Below are 27,658 nucleotides of genomic sequence, written 5' to 3' on the forward strand. Positions count from 1 at the left end.
CAGAAGATATTTGCCCATCGGATTACTCTTGAGAAGAAATTACAATTGCTCGTTGTTGATGATTCTCCTTCCATGAAGAATCGTATCAACAAGTTGGAGGACATGAGGGATGAGCTTGCCTTCCTTGGCAAGATGATTTCTTCAGAGGATATGGCTATGATTCTTTTGACTTAGCTGCCATCTCCCTAGTTTGATATCTTCTACACCAACCTTCTTACATCGAGGACCCCATGAGAAGCTTCTATGGGAGGAGCTTGTCCTGCTTGTTTTGGAGCATGACGAGCGCGCCAAAGAGGTAGCCAATGGAACAACCTCCACCAAAGCTTTTGTTACAGGTTCAAGAGGGGGAAAGAAGAAGACAAGAAAGTCAAGGGCTAAACGACCGGAGAGTTCTTCACACTCTAACTCCAACTCGAAAAAGCCTAAATACACATACTATGGGAAGAGAATGTTAGCAGATTAGTCAGCTCAGGTGTGAGTCTATGCTGCAGAGGCTACAGCATTTTATGTAGTATTTATTTGGCATTTTTTGGAGTGTTGTCTAAAGCTGGGGAGCATTTAATGCTGGTCAACTACATTTATTGCTCCCCCCATTTTATGCCTATATATTGCTAGGGCTCCTCCTCCTCTGTGTACTTCAGCCATCATTTGTGGATTCTTCTAGGGAGAGAGGAGCCAATGCCAGGATGCCCACACAGCCAGTGACTCACTGTTGTATGCTGTTGTCTCGTATTCGATATGGATTCCGTTTCCCAAGCATACATTTGAGTTCTCATCTGTATTTATGTTCATTCTTTCTTTCTTTCTCTTGTCTTGTGTTTCAGCAATTTATTTTAGCATGTTGTTTATGCTTCCATTGCTGCACCACTTCTGACATGGTATCAAATTTCAGGTTGTGCACACCTTGTGCTGTGTTTTATTGCTGATTTCAGGACTGATTTACCCCTCTGCTGCCTTGGCAACTGCTGTCAACCTGATTGCGACCAGATTTTGGCTTCCATACTCTGCGTTTTGATCAGCATCTGCATCACCTACCTGTCCAACACCTCCTACTGCCTGTGTTTTCCTCATTAGGCTGCTGGCGACAGTTCCCTACACCTGTTTAGGCAGTGTGCAGCCTGCGTTTTGCTGTTTACAGCACTACTTTGGGCTGGGTGACTGGTAGAACATGCCGTTTTTGCTGTTTCTAGCAGATTTCAACTAATTTTTTGACTTTGTGCAGCAGATTTTGGCTTATTTTGATCAGCTTTTGGGTTATACTGCATGTGAACTCTTGTTTTTTGTAGTCTGTGCTCATGGTTTGACTGTGTTCCCTCTCCCAATCCCTTCTTTTCTCTACTTTTTTTCTCAATCCTCTCCAGATGGCTCCTCCATGCACATCCACTGATGACAAGCTCCATGGACCTGATTATTACACGTGGAGTGCGGTGATGAAGGCTTGGTTTATTCAGAAGCGATTATGATACATGGTTAACGGAGCTGTGGCACGTCCTCGACAACCTTCTCCTATTCCATCTGCTTTTGATGAAGACAACCATGAGGAGGTTGTGCTTACGTGGGATTCGGATGATGCCCGTGCTTATTCAATGTTACTTCACTGTATTTCCAAAGAAGTCCTACCGGCGGTCACCTCCTGTACGACAACTTCAAATGTATGGTCGAAGTTACAGTTGATGTATGAGGCTCCTTCCACCATGAGGGCCATTACTCTCTATGGCCAGCTCCACCAACTGAAGTTTGAATCCAAAGATACGATTTAATCCTTCCTACTTCGTGTTAACCAACTCCAGGACCAACTTCGCACTATACAGTCTGCCCTATCAGAGGCACATCTTGTTGGTACGGTACTCTACAAGCTTCCTCGAAAGTTTGATGGAGTGGCGAATGCTTTACGGGCACAGACATCTACGACTCCTGTCAGTTTTCTTCACATGTCCTCCATGCTACTTGAGCATGAGGCTACTTTGCGACTACAGGGAAGGCTTCCGTCACATTATGGAGGTTCAAGTGAGGCTCTTGCAACTTCAGAGAGGGGTTCGAAGATGAAAAAGTCGAAGACCCAGTGTTACCACTGTGGCAAGAAAGGTCATTTAAGGAAGGACTGCAAAGAGTTAGCGGATTCCAAGAAGAAAAAGGAGCAAAAGATGAAGCAGGATGTGGACTTCTCTGACGAGTCATCATCTGCCTCAGATTCCGATTTCGATCCTCCAGCCAAGGCGAAGTCCAAGGGGCGGAAGGGATCCTCTTCTTCGGCTCGTGGGAAGGGGTTAGTGGCCTCTTCCTCGGCTGCTTTCTAGTGGTGGTGATGCGGACATCCTTCACAACTCTCCAGTGCTAGAGAGGGAGTGTGAGAGGGTGGTGAGATGAGGCAGCCGTGCCTCATCTATATGTCTATACAGATGCACAGGATCCAAAGAGGGATATCCCTAACGCATCAACCAAAGTCTGGTAGGTATAAATCTTGGAGCTAGGATTGACATCTAGGTTCATGATGGGCTGGTTACTTGAGAGAGAGCGGGCGGCTTTCGTCTGGAACCCACATGAGGGGACACTTTGGCAGTTTTGGTTGAAGGCGGAGATTCCATGGTCACATATTCAGAGACCTGTTTGGCAGATTGGTCTTGTATGTCTTGAGTGACATAGGTGACATAATACAAAGAGCTACTATGATTCTTCTCTATTTTCACATGATGTTGTTACGCTCGACATCGACGTCAGATACTCTCCGAGGCATCTTGGTGGTGGGTTGGCCACTCATTGCTTGGATATCCATGGTTTTTCTGGTGGTTCTATGTTGTATAGTTTATGGTTCCCTATCATTGTACTATTGTATTATATCATATCACCCCTGATCTGAGAGAGGGTGTTAGCACATTAGTCAGCTCAGGTGTGAGTCTGTGTTGCAGAGGCTACAGCAATTTATGTAGTATTTATCTAGCATTTTTTGGAGTGCGATCTAGGGCTGGGGAGCATTTAATGCTAGCCAACTGCATTTATTGCTCCCCCCATTTTATGCCTATATATTGCTAGGGCTCCTCCTCCTCTGTATACTTCAGCCATCATTTGTGGATTCTTCTGGGAGAGAGGAGCCGATGCCAGGGTGCCCACACAGCCAGTGACTCATTGTTGTATGCTGCTGTCTCGTTTCAATATGGATTCCATTTCCCAAGCATACATCTAAGTTCTCATTTGTATTTGTGTTCATTTATTCATTTTTTCTCTTATCTTGTGTTTCAACAGTTTATTTCAATATGTTGTTTATGCTTCCATTGTTGCACGACTTCTGACAGAGGACACATTCAAAGGAGAAATGTTGGAAGAAGTACCCTCACCTTCATCCAAGAGCAAAGGATGGAGCTACAATATCCGAGCCTTCTACCTCTACTCCACCGATTACCCATGGGTCAATGTTCCTTCATATTATTCAATTAGAGGAGCCTTCTTCAGTGGTTGCCTCGTCTTCTAAAAGGCCTTGGTTGGTTAATAGTGGAGCTTCTAGTGATATGACTCCACAAGGTGATTTGTTGCAAGATCTATGCCCTTCTGAGGATTCAGTCATTAATGGTAACATTCTTTCGGTGCCTATTTGTGGTGTTGGCACTTTGCCTCCCGACCAAGCGTCGAGCTCCCTTTCACAAACACTTTATATTCCGGACTTGGGCTTTCCACTTCTCTTAATTTATGGCCTTACCATGCTTGGTACCTAGGTTGTCTTCACCAAGCATGCCATTTGTATTGAGGATTCTTCCATAGGGGCTATTATCACAACAAGTTGGCAAGAGAGTGTTGAGCTAAAAATGCATTAATTTCACTTAAACAATCCCAAAACACGCTTAATTAAGAAGTAAACCTTTTTTATTTAAAAAGAAATGTATTCCTAGAGAGTGTCTATATCCCATGAGCACAAACCAACTTGGGAGGGCCCAAACTTCCTATAAATAGGTATACTGCCCTCCATTCAGTCTTAATCTCGTTTTTGCAAATCCAGGTGTTTCAACTTGCTGCCCATACCTCAAACGCGGAGAACATCGCGGTCCAAGCTGGCCATTGCTGTCTACAACAGTATGGCGCCTCTTTCCAGTCTACCACACACAATTCGAAGCTAATTTCAGTATCCTGACTACTATTGTTGGTTTTTCCTGCGTTTTCAGTCTTTCTCTCTTGCAACTTACATTTGCTAATTTCTCTCTCTTGCAGCCATTGTTTTTAGTCTTTCTCTCTTCTCGCTTGTGTTTTTAGTCTTTCTCTCTCCTGCTTTGTCGTCTGTATCAAATCGAGCCTTCCTAAGTTCCCTGGCTGCGCTTGCTGGTGTTCGACGTCCAGAGGCTACCTTGCTGCGATTCAAGATCTGTTCGAAGTACGACGCACTCCCTAGCTCATTACCCCTGCCTTGATCCTTGAGATATTGGAGTTCCAAGTACAATATTCATTCACTACATAGTGTGTTTGTTGCATGAGCATTGTATATTCAATAGTCATATCATTTCGTTCATTCTCTGTGTTCATTATCTCTGAGTTACCCTAACCCTAACTGTGTTCTTCTATCAGTATGTGCTTTGTCGTACGATGTTACTTGTGTTTCTATGTTAGCATATTTCTTCACATGGTATCAAAGCCGAGTTCTTTGAGAGAAACTTAGGCCTTGATCTGAAAGCTCTACACTAGAAGCAAGATCAACAAAAGGACACATGACTTTGAACACTACTTCTGCACCACTTCTCACACTCGAGCTAAATCCATGGAGGAACGAGTCGGAGTGGGCCTCATAGCTTACTTCACAAGCTCTCGACATGACCGAACAGACATTGGACTACCATGGAGTTCCACAACCTTATGAGATCACTACAGCTGAGTACAATCTCATTTTGATGCATAGAGCCCAGCAACAAATAGAAGGTAAGTCTAAATTTCACCCTTTAGATTCGGTGCACCGATCTACTGACCATGCAGGAAGGGCGGAATCCCCACTTAGGACTGGCCATCCACAAGTGGAAACCGGCACCGAGTGCAATGGATACTCCATTGCCTTCCTACTTATTCTCTCCGGTGCCAAGTATGTCCACCATTTCAGGTTCTGTTAATGATGATTCCCTTTCGCCTATTGGTTTGGATGATTTTGATGATGAAGGGCGTATGCAAAACAATTTCTGGTTTATGAGTAATGAGAAAGACAAATATTTCTTTATGAACTCAAGACTAGGTAAGCAATTGAAACAAGAAACTGTGAGTACTTCTTCCTCTTCTTTTACTTCAAACAATTTTGTTTTCAATGGTCAAAATGAAGTAGGTGCAGCTTCATCATTATCATTTCAATTTGATGCATTTAAGGACAAAAGGAACCCACATTATTTCCCACATCTACATTATCAGAAATCCATCTATTGCGTTATACACTACTGTTCAATCAGTTTCATATATAAATAATCCCTCTCAGAGGGGGCTCTTGTTGCTCCCATTTTCTCAGCAATCTACACATAGAGTTGAGGCACCTCTTAGATTGATTCACGTTGATCTTTGTGGGCCCATATTCACTGCTGCCTTGAACGGTGCACTGGACTTCTTTTTGATAGTGGATGATCATTCGAGATACATGTGGGTGTACTTCCTCGAGCCTAAGTCCAATGCTTTCACATAATTCTCTACTTGGGTGTTGTTGGTTCATAAGCAAAGGGGTCGTCGTGTTGGTTGCATGTGGAGTAATAGCAGTAGTGACTTCATCTCCCATGAGTTTTCCAAGTTTCTACAGCAACATGGCATCTCTCGCCAACTCACCTCTACCAACTCCCCCTCTCATAATGGAGTCATAGAGCGTCAGAACTGGACATTCATGGAAATGGCAGCTCTATGTTGTTTGTAGTAGAGCTCCCTGAGCGCCTTTAGGTTGAGGTTGCTAACACTGCAGTGTACATTCTCAACCAATGCCCAACTACAGCTCTTCCTCAAAAGACCCCATGTGAGGCATTCTTTGGCTCTCGGCTCGTCATATCCCACTTTAGAGTCTTCAGGTGTCATGTATACATACACGCCTGTTGATAAAATATAAAAGCCCTTCGATGCGCATACCTATAGGTCTGTTGTAGAAAAGCTTCTCTGGTTAATTCATTCTAGGCCAAACTTAGCTTACTTAATCAACATTCTCAAACAATATTTCACAACACCTAGGATGTCACATTGGATTGCATGTCTTCGTGTGTTGCGTTACTTACGATGTACATATTCTTATGGCCTCACTTATGGTTCTGGTTTATGTTTGCAAGGATACATTGATTCTAATTGGGTAAGAGATCCTGACACCCGGCACTCCCATGGCGACTACCTCTTTACCTTGGGCAACACATCTCTCTTTTTTGGTCCAACCATAAGTAAGAGACGATGGTGGCTTCCACGGCCAAGACTGAGTATAGGGCTCTCTTCAATGGCACCACCAAGGCCATCTATCTGAGGAGCTTACTAGCGGCGCTTCACTTTCCTTATGACTCTCCTACCATTGTCTACTACAACAACCAGAGTGTCATTGCCTTAGCGGACAATCCAATCATCACACCACAGGCGTGGCATGCGAAAGTCCACTTCCACTTTTCCAGAGAGCAGGTTGAGCTAGGCACTATCGGCTGAGACTTTATATCTTTATCAGACAATTTTATAGATATTTTGATCAAAGCGGTCAACCGGCCGGTTCTTCGATACCTTTTACCCAGGGTCGGCTTGGGTACACCCTTTCCTACTTCTTCAGATTGACAGGGAGAGCATGCTTCCCTCTTGCTTTCCCTTCCACTTTGAGAGGGAGCGGCTCCTTCTATTGATAGTGACAGTAATGATGCTTACAGTTTTTTCATTCATTTATTCTTTTACCCTATCCATTGGCATTTTGTTCATGCAAACATGCATCTGTGCGTATTTATCTCTTTTCAGTCTTTTGGAGTGATTCACAATCCATTCAAAGTACGACACACTCTCTAGCTCATTACCCCTGCCCTGATCCTTGAGATACAGGAGTTCAAGGTACAGTATTCATTCACTACAGTGTGTTTGCTGCATGAGCACTGTATATTCAATAGTCATACTTCTATAAGTTTATGCCTTGTCGTACGGTGTTATTTGTGTTTCTATGTTAGGGCATTTCTCCACAGAGAGCAGGCTTTATAGGCCCCATTCCCCTTCTCTTATGTAAGGTCCTCTAAGGGAGTCGTCTCTTGCTACCCTCATTCCCACTTGTGCACCATTTTTTCCATAGGTTCCTTCTTATCCCCCACCCTCTCCTCCAATGGTTTCCTCGTACCCCTCATCCCTCTCAGAGGGGGACGATCTCGGTGATGTGGCTGCGGATTTCTTAGCCTCTAGTGTTTCAAAAGGGGCTTCCCAGGATCATGAGGAGCTTCTTCATTGGCAATCTTCATCAATAGACTTCATCGACATTGGCATTTCTCTTGCCACTCTAGGACCCGTTTCTCCCTTGTTAGAATTTGTCAATTCTATGGGCAATACCCAATGTTTTAGTCTTTAGTTCTTTTTTAGTCCTTAGTGTGAACACAACTAAAGTTATAAGTTGTGTCACCACTCTTAGAGTTAAAGTTAAAGTGAGTAAACTCTAGTTGAGTTAGAGCTAGATCTATCTTTAGACCTAACCTTTCATTCTCATTCTTTTAGTTCAGCAAGTACACTCTACTCTTTTGCTTCAGCACACTCTCATTGTCTCTCTTTTCTCTCCTCCATAGCTCACTATCATTTTCCAACATTTGGTATCAGAGCAAGGTTCTACGCATGAATTCAATTCAACTACTATCAACCGGTGCCACCCCGCCTAAGGTCTTATTGCTGCCAGTCAGAGCTCTCCGCCCGAGGAAGAGAAGGACGAGCTGTTGCTGTTTTTAGCCTGCGCGCAACTCTACATGCAGTCTCGTACACAACCCGCATGCACCTCAAGAAGCTATTATTTTAGAGAAGTTGCTACTGTTTTCAGCTCTGCCTCCTATTTTCTCACCTCTACCTGCCATATTATCAACCCTACCTGCGATTTCCTACAAACCCTAAAAAGTGCAAAAACCCTAATTTTCAGATTTGGGATCTTTTTGAAATTTCTGCAATTTCCCATCCATTTTGGCCATCTCTTTCCAAATCTCGGCTCATGCCGTCTAAAATTTGGAGCCCTTGAAAATTTTCACTCCCAGGGTTCAAATTGACAACCAATTCGAAGAAATTTCACCATTTCTGTGACGAGTCATAGTAGAGATGAGATATTCAACAATGGCAAATGGCGAAGAGAAAGACAAAGAGTGAACAACAATAGAGAGTGAGAGAGAGAGTATATTAACGTCTCTAAAAGGCCAATGTGGCCTATGAGACCAAAGCAATACATACAATGATGGTGTGTTTCTCATCTGGAACGAGAAAAAGATGAAAAACATGCCTATAAGACTGAAAAAAAATGAAATAGTGTCCTATAAAAGGGAAACATGTCAATGATCTGAAAGTGAGAGTAGAAAAAGGAAAACTCTCCATCAATGATATGTCTGTTCTCTAAGGAGGTGTATCTCTGCATGGCTGAGGCGTCTCGGCATCTGTCTCCTATGCCGCTCAATGATGGCTTTAATTTGTCTGTGGTGTGGATGTCTAGGCCTTCGTCCGGGTGGACGTGGGCACCTAGACCGGCTAAGTGCCACTGCTCTATCCAAAGGGACACCTACAGAAGATGAGGTCCAATGATGATGTACTCCTGTAGGCTGTGTGGCAGTAGTAGTGGTATCTGCCATACTCTGTCGTGTATCAATGAAAAAGTCAGTGACTGCTCTTTGTCTACGTGAGCCGAGCTGTGGGGGCCTCCTATTCCGTAGAATTGTTGCTCTGCGCCTCTGGAGCTCCAAGAGGAAGAATCCCAAGCATCTCTGATCCTCAAACTGCATGATCTGTCTCAAGGGTCCAAAACCCTCTCGAAACAGATAGTGGTATCTACCTCGTATATCATAATATACAGTGCATCGGCAGATGTAGTGTTCCTCTGACTCTGGCTCTCTATCGCATAGTGGGCATATGCGTTCTTCTGTCTGTATACCCTCCCATCTGCCTGTCTCAATCCTCAGGTGGTGGGATGAGGTGTGGATCTGACCAGTAACTGTGCGTAGTCCATGAGGCAGCTGTGTGTCCATGTAATTGGATCAGGTGATGAAACCATCCTCAGATACCTGAAGGAAGTGGGTCTGGTAATGTGCCATCCTCGTGCCATGGGGGGAGGGGGTTCGGATCCAGGTCTTCTCCGTATCTAACTTCAATATGTCTGCTCTGATCACATGGTTTAGCTCTGATCAGCTTAGGTCAAGTGTAGGGCAATCCAAGCTATAGTCAAAGGGGGGTAGTCTGTCAATCTGCAGCCCATGTAGACTCATCCATGTACTCATCTGAGCATACCAACAATGTCTGTCACCATCTGCTGCTAGTTGTCTAGAAGAGGCCAGGGCTAGCCATGGGTATCTATCTTGGGGGAGCTCCCATAGTCTATGTATGAAAGTCACTGCCTCGACCAATACCATGGGTGATGCTCCCAACTCAGCTTTGATAATCTCATGTGGGGTCGAGCTCTTCGCTCATATCATACGTGAGATCATCATGACCAGTGGTCTTTCCATATGCTCCCACCAGTCATAGTATTCCTTCTCTGGTCCATCCTGGTCTCCCAAAGGCTGTCTCCTCGTGTGAAAGAGACTTGGACCCCAAATAGCTGTCCCATATAGGAGTGTGGGTGTAACCAGGGTGTCAAAAAGCCACAGTTTGGTGCGCGGCTCATGAAATTGTATGTGAGCACATTGCCTCTCCAATGCACCTAAGGTTGCATATGCTTTTGCCAAACGAGCCTCTGATGTCTCTCTCCAAGAGAATCGTGGTCCCTTCAATGTGACCCCCAAATAGACATACTGCCTAACCATCTCCACTGGCTCCCCATCAAAAGTAAACTGGTGCTCAGCTCTTATCACCCAAGCAGCTGAAGTGTTAAATACCATAACTTTAGTTTTCCCAAGGTTCACATTAAGATCTCTATCTCTGCAAAAAGCTGATAATGCATCCAAGTGTCTATTTAGTCCCTCAGGTGAGTCAGATATAAGTACAATATCATCGGCATAAAGCAGTAATGGTATCAGCACTCCAGCTAGGCTGACTCCGGCCCCACCAGTCCTATCCACATATTCTGAAATTTCATCTATATACAGTCCAAATAGTGTCGGTGAAAGTGGACAGCCTTGTTTCACCCCAATGGTGCTATTGACTATATCTGAGATGCCCTCAGGTGTTCGTACTCTGCCCGTCACTGTCTCATACAAGGCATAGATACTCCACTGTATCTCTACAGGCACATCAATGTTTTGCATTCTTCTCATGAGTCTAGCACATGGCACTGTGTCAAAGGCCTTGCGAAAGTCCACAAAACAGCAGTAGATCTTTTCTTGAATGCCTTGCCTTCTTCGATGATTGCCCTCAATGTAAAAATATGGTCTAGAGTTGTATATCCCCTCCTGAAGCCAGCCTGGCCTTTTGATCTCAGGCAATGCATCTCGACCCATTCACTCAATGCTTGTTCCACGATAGAGCCATATATCTTGGCCAGCATGTGTCCAATCATGATAGTTCGGTAGTTACTAGGTAGCGCGGGGTCTCCACTCTTAAAGAGCGGCACAATAATATGGTCTGACCAACAGGTTGGAAATCCCTCACAAACTGCCCTATTAAAGATGTGAGCCAGCGTTGGTGCCAAAATATCTCTTTTAGATTTTTTGTGATAGTTATATGTAAAGTACAAGTGCTAAGGATGTGTTCGCACCCGAGTACGTAAAAAAGGCACGGCGGCCCTTTATTCCCAACAATAATAGCTTGAAACTCCATGTTAGCCTCAGAAATGCCTACAAAAACACAAAAGCAGCCCTTGCTAACTGTAGAATGTATCCTCCTAGGGCTCTTCTCTGCTCGTCTCGCACCTTCTTCACCAGCAAAAGGTGATGAAAAGGTGAAATCTACAATTGAAGACTCAAAACGTAGCCTACCTTCTTCTGGAACAACAAAAATCTGCCATAAAATCAGCAACTTTGCTCCTTTTCCACACATCCATGCTCACCTTAGCCTTGTTCCGATGTGCAGCCCTCCTACCCAAACCACAAAAATCCACCACAAAATCAACCACTTTACTCCTTTCCCGCACATCCACGCTCGCCTTAGCCTTGTTTTGATGCGCCACCCTCCTACTCACCCTCAAATGCTGAAAGGCAGCCTTGTGTTGCACTGAAAAACTCCTCTTCAATTCTGTGAATTATCAATCAATCTTTACACTGCTCTGATACCATGTTAGAGTGCAGCAGTGCGGAAGCATATGACCGAGACTAAGAGAGAGTGTGTTGAGAAACCCTTCACCCGCAATTTGCGTTTTTTGTGTTTCTACGTTTTGCGTTTAGGGTTTGCAGCCCCAAAAAGAGGTGCCACCCTAGTCTGACTGTGCCTATTTATAGGCCACTCTCATTCATTCCTTACGGCTAATTCACTCAATCCATCACCTCTTCTCTCCAGCCTCTTCACTACCCTCACACCCCTTCAAGAGGACATTGTAGTTCGTGGTTCGTGACAGTCTTCATCATCTTCCTTGTGCTACAGCACCCTTGTTCCCTTGTATCACATTCACTCCATGATTCAGAACTTCTTCATTCCATTCATCAGAGTTTTTTCTCTCTTCTCTTCTCTTCTCCATGATTACCGAGTTCACTCCGTGTTCCTCCCCGCAAACCCTAGTGTCTCACTGTTACGTCATCTTTTGACATGGTATCAGAGTTGGATCTGCTCAAACAGCGGCAAAGATCCTGCACTCCAGTGACGGCAAAGACCGGTGGCCGGTTCCGCATCCACTTCTCTTCTTCCGTTGCATCAAAATCTCGTTTTTGCAGGTTTCAAGTGTTTTCAGTTTGCTGCCCACACCCCTTTCACGGAGGACATCGCAGTCTCAGCTGTCCCTTGCTGTCATCTACAGTCTGGCGCCTGTTTCCAACCTTCCACCCGCAATTTGCAGCTGTTTACAGTAGAGCGACTGTTGCTGATCACTCTCCATTTAGAAAATAATCTCGTTTTTGCAGATTTCAGGTATTTCAGCTTGCTGCCCGCACCCCGAACGCGAAGGACATCGCAGTCCAAGCTGGCCATTGCTGTCTATAATAGTCAAGTGCATGTTTCCAACCTAACACACACTGTTCAAAGCTGATTTCAGTATACTAATTGCTACTGTTGGTTTTTCTTGCGTTTTTAGTCTTTCTCTCTCCTACATTGTTGTTTGCGTTAGATCCAACCTTCCTTGGCTGCGTTTTCCCACAAAGATCCTCCTCATCAGAGAAGACAAAGACCGGTGGCGGATTCAATATCAACATTTCATTTCTCTATCATTTCTGCTGCGCATTGGGAGATATCATTTTTCTCCCTTCCACCCTCCCTTCTCCAGTTTGCCACACCGGTACCATGGCGTCTCTGTTAGCAGAGTATTTGTCAGCTCATGTGCGAGTCTGAGCTTGATCTGGGCTGGGCATTTTTATTAGGTATTTTAGGTATTTTTCTGGTATGGCATTTTATGTCATTGGGGCATTTTTATGCACCAGTCGGCCAGCATTAATGCTGTCCGACCAGCATTATTGCTCCCCACTTTTTCAGCCTATTTATACTCAGTGCTCCTCCTCAGTCAGTATCATTATCATCTTCACCATCTACAGACTCTGTGGAGAGAGAGGAGCCAGTGCCAGTGCCCACGCAGCCAGTGACTCACTGTTGTATGCGACTGTCTCGTGTTCAGATATATGGATTCCATTTCCCGTGCATACATCTGAGTTCTCATCTGTATCGTGTTCTTTCTTTTCTTTTTGTCTTGTGTTTCAGCAGTTTATTTCAGCACATGTTTATGCTTCCACCGCTGCTCCACTTCTGACATGGTATCAATTTTCAGGATTTGTGTTTCTGCTGTGTTTTCTTGCTGATTTCAGGATTGTTTTGTACCCCTGCTGATCCGACGACTGCTGTCGCAGCCAGGCGACCTGTTTTAGGGCTGTTTTCAGCCTGCGTTTTTTGCAGTTTTGCCATCGCCTGCTGCCTTCGCACCCTCTGCTGCCTGCGTTTTTCATCTGCAGCTGCTGGCGACAGTGTTCTACCTGTTTTTCTCCAGTTTACAGCCTGCGCTTTGCTGATTCAGCGTCTCTCGTGGCTGGGTGACTGTTAATTCAGGCCCTTTTTGCTGTTTTTGGCAGTTTTTGACTGATTTTTTGACTTTCTACAGCAGATTTTGTCTTCTATTGATCAGATTTTGGGTTATATTGCATGTGAACTCTCATTTTCTGCAGTCTGTGCTTGTGTTTTGGCTGTGTTTCCTCTCTCAATTCCATCTCTTCTCTACTTCTCTTCTTATCCTCTCCATATGGCTCCTCCGTGCACTTCCACTGATGATAAGTTACATGGACCTGATTATCTCACATGGAGTGCTGTCATGAAAGCTTGGTTTGTGCAAAAGCGGTTATGGTACATCGTCTGTGGAGCTAATCCTCGACCTCTCCGTCCTTTTCCTCTTCCTGAAGACTTTGATGAGAACAACCATGAGGAAGCGGTGCTCACATGGGACTCGGACAATGCCCGTGCTTACTCGGCGTTGCTTCGGTGTATTTCTAAAGCGGTCTTACCGGCGGTTACCTCCTGTAGGACATCTCCTGAAGTATGGCAGAAGTTGCAACAGATATACGAGGCACCTTCCACCATGCGGGCAGTCACACTTTATGGCCAGCTCCAGCAGATGAAGTTTGAGCCGAAAGATACTATTTAGTCTTTTCTTCTTCATGTTACGCAGGTACAGGACCAGCTTCGGCACATGCAATCTGCTCTTCCCGAGGCGCATCTCGTCGGGACGGTCCTCTACAAGCTTCCCCCGGAGTTTGATGGAGTGGCCAATGCTTTGCGCGCGCAGACATCACCGTCTCCTGTTAGTTTTACACATATGACCTCGATGCTTCTTGAGCATGAGACATCCTTGAGATTACAGGGGCGGCTTCCGGCACATTATGGAGGCGAGGCTTATAAAGCTTCAAAGAGGGGTGACGGGAAGAAGAAGTCGAAGGCCCAGTGTTACCACTGTGGCAACCATGTCAGAAGTGGAGCAGCGGTGGAAGCAGGATGTTGACTCTACCGATGAGTCCTCTTCTTCATCAGACTCCGACTCAGATCCTCCGACCAAGGTGAAGTCCAAGGCACGGAAGGGATCCTCTTCCTCGGATCGCGGGAAGGGCTTGGTGGCCCCTTCCTCGACTGCTTTCTAGCGGTGGTGATGAGGTCATCCCTCACGACTCTCTTGTGCCAGAGAGGGAGTGTGAGCGGGTGTTCAGATGGGGCAGCCGCGTCTCATCTATACTTTTATACAGGTGCACAGGTTCCAGAGAGGGACGTCCCTGACGCATCGACTTCAATCTGGCGGAATCAAATCCTAGAGCTGGGATTGACATCTAGGTTCATGATGAGCTGGTTATCTGACAGAGAGCAGGAGGCTTTCGTCTAGAGACATGAGGGGACACTTTGGCGGTCTGGCCAAAGGCGGAGAATCCATGGTCACATATGTTCAGCGGCATGTTTGACAGGATGGTCTTGTATGCTACTGCGAGACATTGGTGATGGACACAGAGACATGCTATGATCTTCTCTATTTCTAGGTGTTTGGTACGATCGACATCGACATCAGGTTCTCTCCGAGGCATCTTGGTGGTGGCTTGATCACCCACTGCTTGGGTATCCATGGTTCTACTTGGTGGTTCTATGTTGTATAGTTTCTGATCCCTTTTCATTGTACTATTGTATTGTATCAGATCACTCATGATCTGAGAGAGGGTGTTAGCAGAGTATTTGTCAGCTCATGTGTGAGTCTGAGCTTGATCTGGGCTGGGCATTTTTATTAGGTATTTTAGGTATTTTTCTGGTATGGCATTTTATGTCATTGGGGCATTTTTATGCACCAGTCGGCCAGCATTAATGCTGTCCGACCAGCATTATTGCTCCCCACTTTTTCAGCCTATTTATACTCAGTGCTCCTCCTCAGTCAGTATCATTATCATCTTCACCATCTGCAAGCTCTGTGGAGAGAGAGGAGCCAGTGCCAGTGCCCACGCAGCCAGTGACTCACTGTTGTATGCGACTGTCTCATGTTCAGATATATGGATTCCATTTCCCGTGCATACATCTGAGTTCTCATCTGTATCGTGTTCTTTCTTTTCTTTTTGTCTTCTGTTTCAGCAGTTTATTTCAGCACATGTTTATGCTTCCACCGTTGCTCCACTTCTGACAGTCTCCACCAACAGATTGCCAATCTACTGGGTGTTCCTACTGCGGCAAGAACGATCATTCCACTGATGACTGTCGGCATCGACCTTTGCTCCCCACCCCCCAAAATATATGCGTCTTCCACTAGACATTCCTTGTGTCACCTCTCCTTTCTAGGCCACAGAGATTGTTTTGCATCAGCTATCAAAGTATTATGCTCAAGGCAATAAGCCGCACCCAACGCTCACTAAGTCCTTTCAAGCACAAAGAGGCTCTAAGACCTTACGAGGGGATAAGCCCCCCTCGAGACCACCCCACAGTGCGGAGGTTTCCCCCACCCCCTTCCAAGTACAGTGGCTTCCACAGCCCACATCTCCTCCACAATCCACTCTCCTCAGAGCCCATGACTATTCTCTACCCTTGGCTCATCCTGAGCCTCCTTCTTCTCCATCCTCTGCCACTCAGGTTCAAGAGGCCACTTCTAGGTGCTTTTCGGCTGCTTCTTCCGCGCCCCAGATAGCTTCTTCGGCACAATCGGCGCCACTTCCTTCGTCATCAAATGCTTCGTAGTCCATGAGCCATGAGTGGTTGAATTCTCTTTCTCTCTCAGATTGGGATTCAGAGGGGGATTTTCTTACTTCGCTCTCAAAGGGGGCTTCCAGTTCCTCGGCTTCAGAGGGAGCTCCTACTTCTCCTTCCGATTCAGAGAGGGACCCTATGTGCCATAAAGTTCTTCACACACCACCACCTTTCACTTTCGAGGAGTGGCTATCCTTTGAGCACTCATTTTCTCTACTCATACCCAGGATCTAGAGGATCTACCTAGATCGGGGCCCTTGGGTCTTCAGCAGTGACTTGGTGGCTAGGCCTTCGTATTTCTTCCAGCATGGAGTCATAGAGCTAGTGGCTTCTCTCCCAAGGTGGAGTTTTGGATTCTACAGCTCATCCAATCTCCCGACTATCTTCAAAGGTCTCCTTTCAGGTGGTATTCTCAGATTATAGGGTGGATGTTCTTTGTCCCTTGGTCAACATGGAGCCAACTCCCGAGATCGAGTACGAGCATATCCTTATAGTTCTCGGCACCACACAAAGTCTGGCATTCCTCCTATGCATTGCATGTTTTCATCATCTTTGTACTAGGGTGCTTGGGCAAGTAAACAATTTTCCCTCGCGGGACACTGTCTAAGTGGCACCTGCTGCATGAGCATTCTTCAGCATGTAGCATTGCATCTCCACCTCACTCTTCTCTTGTTCCCCTTTTTGGGCCTGAGAGGGGGTGTTGAGAAACCCTTCACCCGCATTTTGCATTTTTGCGTTTCTGCGTTTTGCATTTAGGGTTTGCGTTCAGGGTTTACAGCCCCAAAAAGAGGCGTCACCCTGGACTGACTATGCCTATTTATAGGCCACTCTCTCATTCATTCCTTACGGCTGATTCATTCAGACCGTCACTCCTCTCCAACCTCTCCACTACCCTCACACTCCTTCAAGAGGATAGTATGATTCGTGGTTCGTTGCTATCTTCATCATCTTCCTTGTGCTACGGCACCCTTGTACCCTTGTATCACATTCACTCCATGATTCAAAACTTCATTATTCCATTCATCAGAGTTTCTTCTCTCTTCTCTTCTCTTCTCCATGTTTACCAAGTTCACTCCGTGTTCCTCCTCGCAAACCCTACTATCTCGCTGGTATGCCATCTTTTGACAGAGTAAACATGGAGAGAGGGAGAGAGAGAGGGAGAGAGAGAGAGAGAGAGAGCTTTTCCCTTTCTCGGCCTTTTCTTGAGAGAGAGAGAGAGAGAGAGAGGCCGTTGCAGGAGAGGATGCCGTCGCGTGTGCGTCTAGCCCTAACGCCGCCTGTCTGACTTGCGTGTCATCTTTTTTCCTGTCACGAGGATCTGCGTTGACTGTCAGACCGCACACGGACTGGCAACGCAGACCTTCTGCCCCTCATCGCCTGATTAGGCTGTAGCAGCGCCCGACAGCCACTCAGCAAGGGAGAAAGCGGGCAACAGCTTGGCGCCCCCCACCTGACTTGTTTCGAGATTGCACTACCCTGGGGCCCGCGCCTGTTGAAGGAACAGCAGGACACCGAACTAGAGGCGCCACTCCTTCTGCAAACCGGCAAGTTCGTCAGCAACTGTCAGGCAAATTAGGGCAAACCCGCGCAGAACAGGGTAGCAGACATGAGCGGCAGTGTTGACTGCTCGTGCAGATCAGCTTTGGGACTGGGATTGGCATCTGCTGGGTGCAGACCCATACCATGCAATCAGTCCAAGGAACTATGGGCTGTGGGCTGTGGGGAGTGCTGGACCCGACTCTAGGATTGTGCTTCTTCTTGCAAGCTGTCGTGCATAGCCTGGAAAGAGAGAGAGAGAGAGAGAGAGAGAGAGAGAGAGAGAGAGAGAGAGAGAGAGAGAGAGAGAGAGGCCTGTGCTGGCCTGCGCCGTTTCTACCTCCTATGAGCTCCTGCCTCGGCATCTAACCAACGCAAGTAGTGATACACCATGGTTGGTCTGGATATGGCTTTTATAGACCAAACAGTGGCAGCTCTTGGTCCGGATTCTGATACAAAGAAACCAGAGGATATGGTTCCTTGCACAGAGGAGATGCCCCCTGGTCCTGACTTCCAGCCTGCGGGCAAACGCACCAAGCATACTTCGGAAGAGATCATGGATCCTCAGGAACGCTCTTATGCTCAGGTTGCCTCAGATTCTGTGGATTCTCAGGATGTTGACTAGGAGTATTTGCTGGAGTTTGCCAACACTCTGCTTGGCGATTATGTTCAACATAATCATGAAGCGTTTTCTGACTCTACCACTGAAGATGTTCTAGAAGCCACTGTGGACCCGAAAAATGTTTTGCGCTCATTTTCGGTGTTTTATGAACGTGCTGTTATACTCTTCTTCACTGGGAAGCTCCCAGTGCTTTCCCGTATTCGCCAGTGGCTGCGCAGTCTGCTATAAGAGGAATGTGTTGAAGAGATTTTTGTTGAGCCCCGAGGCTTTTATGAGGTGCTGTTGAAATCTGAGCAGCATCTTGTTGATCTCATGTTTAAACTGCCATTGTTCTTTGATCGTCGTTTGGTCCATGTTGTGCCATGGCGCCCAATGGCAGATTTTCAGCGTCTACTTCAAAGTGAATGCCTGGTGTGGGTTGAAGTGAAAAATTGTCCGGCTGTCTATTGGCCATTGTTAAAGGATGCCATGGCCGTGGTGGGCACTGTTCTGATCCCCCCGAGCCTCAGGGCTATGAATCGTAACCGTTTGTGTATGTTATGGGACACTGCTAGGAAAAGGCCTGCTTGGTTACGTCTTAATTGCTCTGGCATGCATCCTTTGCACTTTCGCTTGAAATGGGGTAACTTTGCCAGGCATTGCTTTTCGTGTGGAAATTTGGGGCATTTTATGGCTGAATGCCTAGAGAAGCAACCGACTTCAAATGCTGAGCATGTTGTGTTGCCCATGGAAAATGTGGTGCTTGATGCTCTGTTGTAGGATGCAACCCAGCTGCCTAAAGTTGTGGATAAAGGTAAACATGTTTCGGGTTTCGATTCCCGTGGCAACGATTGGGTAGATGTACGTGCAATAAAAGGTAAAAGGTTTGATGCAGGCATGGCAGATACTGTGCCTACTACTTCCTAAGCTTCCATGCGCACTTATATGCGCAGGAAAGAAATGTTGTCTTCAGAGCACACTGCTCATGCCATGGTTTCTCCTGCTCCCCGTAATCAGCCTACTAGGAAAGTATATACGAACGGTCCAAAGGGTCCACCTGCTAAGTTGGCTTTTGATACTAGAGGTAACGTCATTACACCATGGGATCGTCGCTATCCCCGTTCCATCCCCAAGACAGTGGATATACCGTCCACCTCCAAATCTGGCCGTCAGAACTCTTTTGCCGTGTTAGCTGATTTTTTGGATGAGGGAGTCCTTGACATTCTAGCAGAAAAGCTTAAATCGAGGCAAGCTGTGCCTCATACTTGATTTTCTTTTTGAATACACATGAAGATAGCCACATGGAATGTGCAAGGCATTTGTTCTCGCCATAAGCAACATGCCATGTGGACTGCATTGCATGAGAATCAGTGGGATGTCTTGTGTGCTGTTGAGCACAAGAGTCATGGTGAAGCAGGAAAAGTTGTGGATTGCCATGGCTATCGCCTGTTTTATGCGGGGACACATGTCATGCATTATTCTGGTGTACTTATGATTGTACATGAGAAATATCAGCCTGTTCTTCTTAAAAATGATGTACATGGCCGTTTTGTGGTGATTGAAGTTTTATTTGAAGGAGAGATCTTATGGTTACTTGGCCTTTATGCTCCGAATGATCCTTTATCCCGCCGGGATCTTTGGAATACTTTGCAGTCCTCCTTGTCACTTGGCAGACGGGGTTTTTTTATGGGGGATTTTAATATGTGTGTTGCTTCTTCACAGTCCACATCAGAGCATTCGGTGATGGACGCTCCGGAAAGTCGTGTGTGGAATGCATTTGCTCTTGCCGTACTTAAGCAAGATCTCTGGTCTTGGCTACACCCTTCTTCTACTGGGTTTACTTTCCATTCTGCGCAGTATGCAACTGCATGGTCACGGTTGGACCGCATGTACATCATGCAGAATGATGATTGATGTTGATGTTCCGCCAAAGCAACTACTAGAGTGGATTTCACAGAAACTGGCAGCTAAGTTTCTGTATTGGAAGTCGCAGGCTTGGCCCTTCCATGTTCGCCTCAAAGTGGCTCAGACAATTATGTTGCCAATGCTCACATATTTCTTGCCTTTGCTGCCTTGGACTGCTACTACTTTGAATGCTCCTGCTAAGTACATTTGTTTCATGTTATGGAAGAATGACTCCTTGCATGCAAGCATTTCATGGATTTCTTGGTCGCATGCATATACCCCCAAACGCATGGGTGATGGGGCTATCTGGATGCCAAAACTCATATGCTGGCTCTTCGTTGGTCTCTTTTTCGTGCCATGTGCTCAGTCGTGGTGAAAGGCAACTGTGATGGAGGGTTGGTTGAACAAGACACATTTCAAATGCAAGGTCTTTCTTTGGAGGGTCATGATTGGTGGTCTTCCTCTTGCTTCCGCCCTTCCCAAGCGTCGTATCTCTAACAGCAACTGTTTCTTTTGCACCACCAGTGTGGAATCGGTCCGTCATCGATTTATTTCTTGCCCTCTCGCGAAGAATATCTGGTCACTCTTGTCAGCGGTTTGGCGAGCAGTGGTTGGGTTCTCCCTAAGCCCTTTTGATTGGGTTTTTGTACGGCCCAAATACCCCGCACCGGCACAGTCGCATATGAAGATCTTATTTCACTTTCTTAGATATTGGGGCTGCTGGCACAATTGGACCACTCAGAATGCCTTTCTTTTTGATTTGGCCTCTAATGTTCTGGGACATATTGCGAGGCTTAGAGGTCTCCTGCATTGGCCAATAGATCTCATTCGACACTCTTGACTTACTCCCTCGGGAGGACTTACTTCCCTGGCATACGGCAATTTCCTCTGCATCTTTGCCATGACTTTTTGTAACTCGATGGCTTAGAGCCATCGTGCATCTTGTAATCACGTCAACTTGTACCTTTTTTTCGTAATTAATACAATTACCTTTTACAAAAAAAAAAAGAGAGAAAGAGACAGAAGAACGCACATCTGCAACATCAAGAATGCTGAATAAGAAATACAGATATGTACACGGGTGCAATTCATATGTCTGTGTATCTCCACATTGATGATATCACCCTGTTGTACACCTCGAAGTCTATAGCAGCCAGCACGATCTCTGCCCTGAACTGAGCCTGAAATCTGCGATCAGAATATGACAAAAAGTGTGCTCTAAATCTGCAATAATAGGCCAAACAACTGGTACAGGTCAACTACATTAAATGCAGTTAATTGTGCAAAAGACCGTCTGACTACACAACTGCCACGTGGCAACTTGTCCGACTGCTAATGTGGCATCCAACACAACTACTGATATGGCGACCTGCTGACGTGTCCGACTGTTGATCTGGCTGACAACTTGACTGTTGATGTGGCATCCTGCAATAAATGCGATGACTGTACTGCAGCACACAAACTCTGACAAATTGCTCTCGAATGCATGGATACATGCCTGTCTAGGGAACGATTAGATGACCATATCTCTAACACTATTAAGTAACAAAAATGGAATCCCCAAATCGAACTACCTCCATCCCCAAAAAATAAGACATCTAACTGAGTAGAGCTAAGCTAGGCCTTAATATCTACAACAATAGTAGAATCTGAGCCTCTAATCAATATATCATCTATATACAATAAGATATAGCTGAATCCCTTTGAAGTGAGTTTAACATATAAGTTTGGGTCACAAGGGATAGAATGGAAACTATGAGTTCAAAGAAACTCTCCATTCTATGGAACCATGATCACAATATGCTTGCTTTAGCCCGTAATGAGCTTTGCGTAAATGAAAGACCCTATCTTTATGGTCTACACGAGAAAATCCACGAGGCTACTCCCCATAGACTTCTTCCCTCAAATAATTGCTCATAAAGGCATGTATAAAGTCCATCTAATAGAGTGGCCAATCATTTGAGTAGTTAGTGCTACTAACGAGCGGAATGATATCAACCACATTGTGGGTATGAAGGTTTCTTTATAATCAATGCCATGCTTTTGGTGAAAACCTTGCACTACAAGGCGAGCCTTGTATGTATCCAAAATCCTAGCTTTCATTTTGGTACTAAAGATCCACTTAGTCCCAATCACTTTCTTATGGCTTGGGCAATCCACCTATAAAGAAATACTCATTCTACAAATAACAAATACAATTGTACAGCAAAGCATAAACTGCTAAAGAATACACCTAGGATTAGCAGAACTCAAAGATAATGAACATTGAAGAAAATAATGAATGAATATGTATGCAATGCTTAATACAGCAAACACATTATGCAATTGTGAAATATTGACCTGCAAACTCCCATGTCTCTAGGATTAGGACAAAGAGTATGAGCTAGAGAGTGTGTTGTACTTTGACGGATCCCAAATCATAGCAGATAGCCTCACAGATGTCAAGCGACAGCAGCAAATACAGCTCAAGAACAGTTGACACAGCGATCAACAGTAGAATCAAAAGAATACTAATCAGATAATGACATGGCAGCATGGCAATAGGGTGCAATAGCAAATGCAAGTATAGGATCTGGCGTGGCAATCTTGGTAGCAATCTAGAGCAGCAAAACGTAGATAAATCTACCACGTGGCAGTTGCCGATAAGTCTCAAGATATGCTAGGGTCTGCACTGAGAAAACACAAAAAGTATGACGACGACTGAAACACAAAGACTAAGACAGTGGCATGCAAAACTCCAATCCTAAATGCAAAACGCAAAATGCAAAACGCAAAATACAAAGCACACAAACACAAGCAGAGAAGAAAATGAACTTTGTAATAAATGAATGAATGCTACAAATGAAGGAAAGAATGTAAAGATGCTTAAGAGCAAAGTTGTCCAATAGTCGGTGGCTCTCATGAGAGCAAGCTAAGCGTGATGTCAATGTGTATCCTCCACTGGAGACGGATCCAAAGTACAATAAAGTAACTAGCAATCAAAGCAAAGGGTGATAAGAAAAAGTGCTGAAAATATAAAAATGACCTAATATAGATTATGGAAGCTAATCACTAGTGACAGTGGGATATTAAACGACAACTACTATAAAACCACTCCCCGTTTTAATAAAACTTCTAGTAATTTACTGTTTTGGAACCATTTTAAAGAGCTAATTAAAGGGTAATGAATTTTTAGCTCAACATTCCCTCTCAAGCCGAGAATTGGAATCAAGAAGGCATTACAAGAAAAGCTCAAGCTAATTTTTTCCCCAAGGTATCCCACACCAAAGCAACCAAGGCATCAAACAAAAGGTGCACATCGGCTGCCCATTGGCCTACCAAGACTACAAAGGCAATGTTTATCTTACCAAGGGAATCCAAGTAGTCACCCCACAAAGAATAGGGCATCAGACAAAGGATACTAGTCGACTACCCAGTGACCTACCAAGTCCTTCAAAAGCAGATTGAACCACATTAAATTTCTTTTTCTTTTTATTGAAAGAATAAATATGATTTGTAGCCTTTCAAGTAACTGTGCCCCTTAGGAAGAATAAAAAGGAATGGTTAGATCCAACACATTACAAAACAAACAAGCTAACCCAACCACTCAAAGGTATCAATGATGAGAAAAAGGGTGCTGGAGTAAGATGATGGTAAGGTGGAGACCAAGTATGCTCTGCACAATTAGATACATAGAGTAGTGTGCTACATGATGAGAATACGCATGCAGTAGGGACTACTTGGACAATGTCCCTCGTGGAAAAATTATTCACTTGTCCCACTAGGGCGGCGTCTGGAGGGAGGGCGCCAGCTGTCTACGATGGCGCCCCACCGTGGGCGCCTAGGCTCTTTCTGAGACTATCCACTGTGAAACCCTAAACGCAAAATGTGAAACCCTAAATGCAAAACACAAAACCCTAAACACAAAACTGCGAATAAAGGGTTTCTCAACAAGGACTAAGTGGTGGACAGCCTATCTATTTATAAATGGATAGTCCTCCCAAATGAAGGTTTGGCTTATGGGACACATATATTCTCTAAGATTATGTTTCTTTTTAATATAGTTTAATAATTTCGAGTTTTCAAGCTATTATAGATGGCCAATTAAGTCTAAAATGCATTTTTAGCTCAACATTTCATCTCAGACCTAAAATTGGAGCTAGAAAGGAACAGTCAAGATAGCTTAAGCTCAATTTTTCTTTGATGCCAAGATGTCTCACCTACCAAGACTACATTAAGCAAAGGGTGCGTGTCGATTGCCTCTAATACCCTACCAAGACTATAAAGGCAATGGTTATCTTACCACAAGAAAGCCTAAGTGATCATCTCGAAGAGACCAAGGCATCAAATAAAGTATGCTTGTCCACTACCCAATGACCTACCAAGACAGATGAAACCAAATTGAACTTTTCTCTTCTTCTTTTTTTAAAAGGAAAAAAAGAAACACACACAAAGAGAGAGAGAGAGAGAGAGAGAGAGAGAGAATTTACGAAAAAGAGAGAGAGAGAGAGAGAAAGCAAGGGAGGGGAGGGAAAGGTGAGGGAAAAGAGTGCCCCGAGGAAAAATAAAAGGGATGGTTAGACCTAACACATTACAAAATAGATAAGCTATCCTTACAACCCGAGGGTATTGATGAAGAAGGCTATGGAAGATATGTGATAATGAAAAGAAAAACTGCCGTGGGAGTTGGTATGAATATGGTGAAACCAAAGCCCACCACTCTCTAACTAAAAATTGATAAATGCGCACAAATGCATATTTACAAGAACAAAATGTCAATGTGTGGGATGATACAAAGGACAATGCAAATCATCATACTTATGTAAAATACTTTGCAATGATCACTTGGACAATGCCCTTACAAGAGAATTATTCACTTGTCTAAGCACAAAAGCATCTCCATCCATATTGAAGCCTTACAAGTTAGATTGTGGAATCTCTCTTGCTCAATTCTTAGCATAGGCTACTTTGGAGATTGAGTTAATATGGAAGCATTTTATATTATCTTTCCTCTATAGCTTATATTTCTGAAGGTGAGCTTTCCAATCAAGGGGTTAGGTTTCTTCAATGAGTACCTAGCTCTAATACCATGTAAAGAAAAAAAAATGCTCAACTACAAAATACAAACACAATCGTACAATAATCACATAAACTAATAAAGAAACACAATTAGGTTAGAATAACTTAAAGACAATGAATACAAAAGATGAAAGAAATTTGAATAATGAATAAATACAATGCTTAATGCAACAAACTCACTATGCAAAGGTAAAATATTGAAACTCAAACTCCCATGTCTCTAGGATTGAGGCAAAGAGTATGAGCAAAAGAGTGTGTCGTGCTTTAACAGATCCCAAAACGTAGTAGTCAATATTAAAGGTGTCTAACAATAGCAAATACAGCTCTGTGAAGGCGGATCACTGTGACAATCGGACAGTTAGAGCATAAGTTAACCTCATATCTAATATTGTTGATTTTATTATCCATATATAATATTTCCACTCTCTCCAAAGTATTTTCTGTTATCACACAAACTTAAACTCCTCCATCTGTGTATGCTTGGACAACCTTTTACCCCTCTAAGACTATATCAAAAACTAAAACAAGATCTTCCCTTTGTCTAGATTTCACAATGCTCTATCAGTCCTTGCTTTCTTACTATCCTAGTACTAACACATTTGGTCGATTGTCTTCTCAATCTAGATATTATAAGTAAGCATCTAATCAAAAGTAATAATTGTCTTTTAAAGTTGTTAATCCTTGATAAGTCATACTCTTCAATTCCTTATCCCAAAAGGTAATCATATTCAATTACTAGCTTTTTAGATCTCTTGTGCTTGGCTTCTTAAATATTCTAAGCCTCTAGAACCACTTGCTTTCCCATCTTCCTAGCTCTTTCTTTAGCATTGATGGACAGCAACTTTGCTAGTCCTCCTATTACAAGTACATCCACTTCCTCATCATTAATAGAGCTTCCATGGACTTGTTTTCTCCCTCCATTGGTAATATTGACCTATCCTTGTGGGACCCTCACATCTTGTCATACAAAGCAATCTAACCTCTTCCTCTTCCATATGATGGATACATGGCTCCTATCTCTCTAACTGAATGTGGCCACACTAGAACATAGTAACCTCTTTCTACAAGCTGATTTCATAAGGTTGCCTTGCTTTCTCTAGACTCCAACAGCTCCAAAAGTCATTAACTCTACTCCCTCTTCTTTTTTGGCTTCTTGCTCTTGTAGCTTGCACAAGAGCTATGCCATATGCCTCTATAGCTTCCAACCCACTTTGTCTCTCACCTTTGGGTGTAGGCTTACCATAAATTTCCTTAGTTTGAAGTAGTCCCTCTGTACTTATGTAATCCTCTCCAATTATGACCATAAACTGCTCAAAAAGACCTGAACATCCTCCTCTAAACTTTATTGAATATCTTTTGACTAGATGTCATTTTCAGCAGTTGGAACTCCGTATCCAAACTTCTGAACAAGTGCTTGTTTGAACCTGATCCAATTGTTCCTCACTTCATTAGTAAGACCTTCATACCAAGGAAGTGCTTCAACCTACTAAGACCATGGGAACTCCTAACTTGCACTGATAGACATTTTGTGCAACAATGTGTGCCAGTCGCTCAAAATTAGGTAACCATTCTCTTAGATCCTGTTCTCCATTGGAAAATGAACGATACTACGGTGCCACACTACAACCCATTGGTCAATGCTGACCTAGGTCAACATGATTCAAGAAGTTCAAGGCTATCTACTGAGAAACGAGTCCTCAAAGAGAGATTTGGCTTACCGAGAGAACTAAACATATCACCAGAATAGAACAGCGACTGATGCGGGCTTCTGTCTTCTATACAGTTTCATTAAAAAGGATCACAGGATATGGTCTACCTGAGTTTGCTCGAGCTCAATGCGTGCAGGCAAAGACGCTGCTGGTGGTGGTCGGGATATAGACGAGAATGCTGCTGCTACTGTGAATGGAGGGGCCCGGATAATCGCGGGGAAGCGAGGAACGAAAGGACGGTAAAGCAAAAATGCGTTGGCCATGGCTGGCAGAGACGACTGCACGCTACAGGGGCGTCAAGTTTCATGCAACGATACATGGTGCACTTTGTGCTAGATTAAAGCAAAAGCTTATATATCCATACGCTGATGACGACAAGGCTATGACAATTTACAAATCTTAACATTAGTTTTTTATAATGCGGTGAAATTGTATTTCAAACAAAAGGATAAAGTTAGTACATCATCTTAGAGATGCAATAGGCTTCAAGCCAAAATGCTTAACTTCCTCCAAAAGAGCCTATATATCCAAGACTTCTTCATGTACTGCAGCTACCCATAGCCGTAAGGACTTCAATTCTAAGCTAGTCTAAATTGTTATTAGTAAGCTCAACTTCTTTTCTTCTAAATACCATATTATTCCACTTGTGCCATATAAATTTCAACACCGCTCCAGTGACCAGACTGATGAGTTTCCAAGTCTTATCATCAAAATTCGAGCGGTTTGCAAAGAAGGCATTTGACATCCCAAATTCAAACCTCAGATTAGCTTCCTTGAGCCATTTTTTAAAGGTCATCCACACTGGTCTAACATGCAGGCAGTCTCAAAAGACATGCTTTTCAGTCTCCTCATCTTTTCCACAAAATGGGTAGAAAGGAGAAACTCTAATCCTCTTCGTAAGCCTGGTCCTCAAGGGCAGCTTTCTAATCAAAATTCTCCATCTTAATACATTAATTCTAAAGGACGGCGA

The 27,658-nt window shown here is 44.3% G+C and overlaps 1 protein-coding gene across 5 annotated transcripts in view; it reads right to left on the reverse strand.

The window, feature by feature from the left end:
* The window catches only part of LOC148014596 (uncharacterized), a 231,571-nt gene extending 204,553 nt beyond the window's left edge, over window positions 1–27,018 (reverse strand). For all 5 annotated transcript variants that reach the window (XM_087667328.1, XM_087667327.1, XM_087667326.1 and 2 more), the window contains exon 1: window positions 26,796–27,018. In XM_087667328.1, coding sequence (XP_087523454.1) covers window positions 26,796–26,951 — 156 coding nt within the window. In that variant the 5' untranslated portion in view covers window positions 26,952–27,018. The remainder of the gene's footprint in view (window positions 1–26,795) is intronic.
* Between the last annotated feature and the right edge of the window lie 640 nt (window positions 27,019–27,658).

This window comes from Lygodium microphyllum, chromosome 25 (genome assembly GCF_053477565.2).
Source record: "Lygodium microphyllum isolate KBCC chromosome 25, Lygodium_microphyllum_v1.1.10, whole genome shotgun sequence".
Classification (NCBI taxonomy): Eukaryota; Viridiplantae; Streptophyta; class Polypodiopsida; order Schizaeales; family Lygodiaceae; genus Lygodium; species Lygodium microphyllum.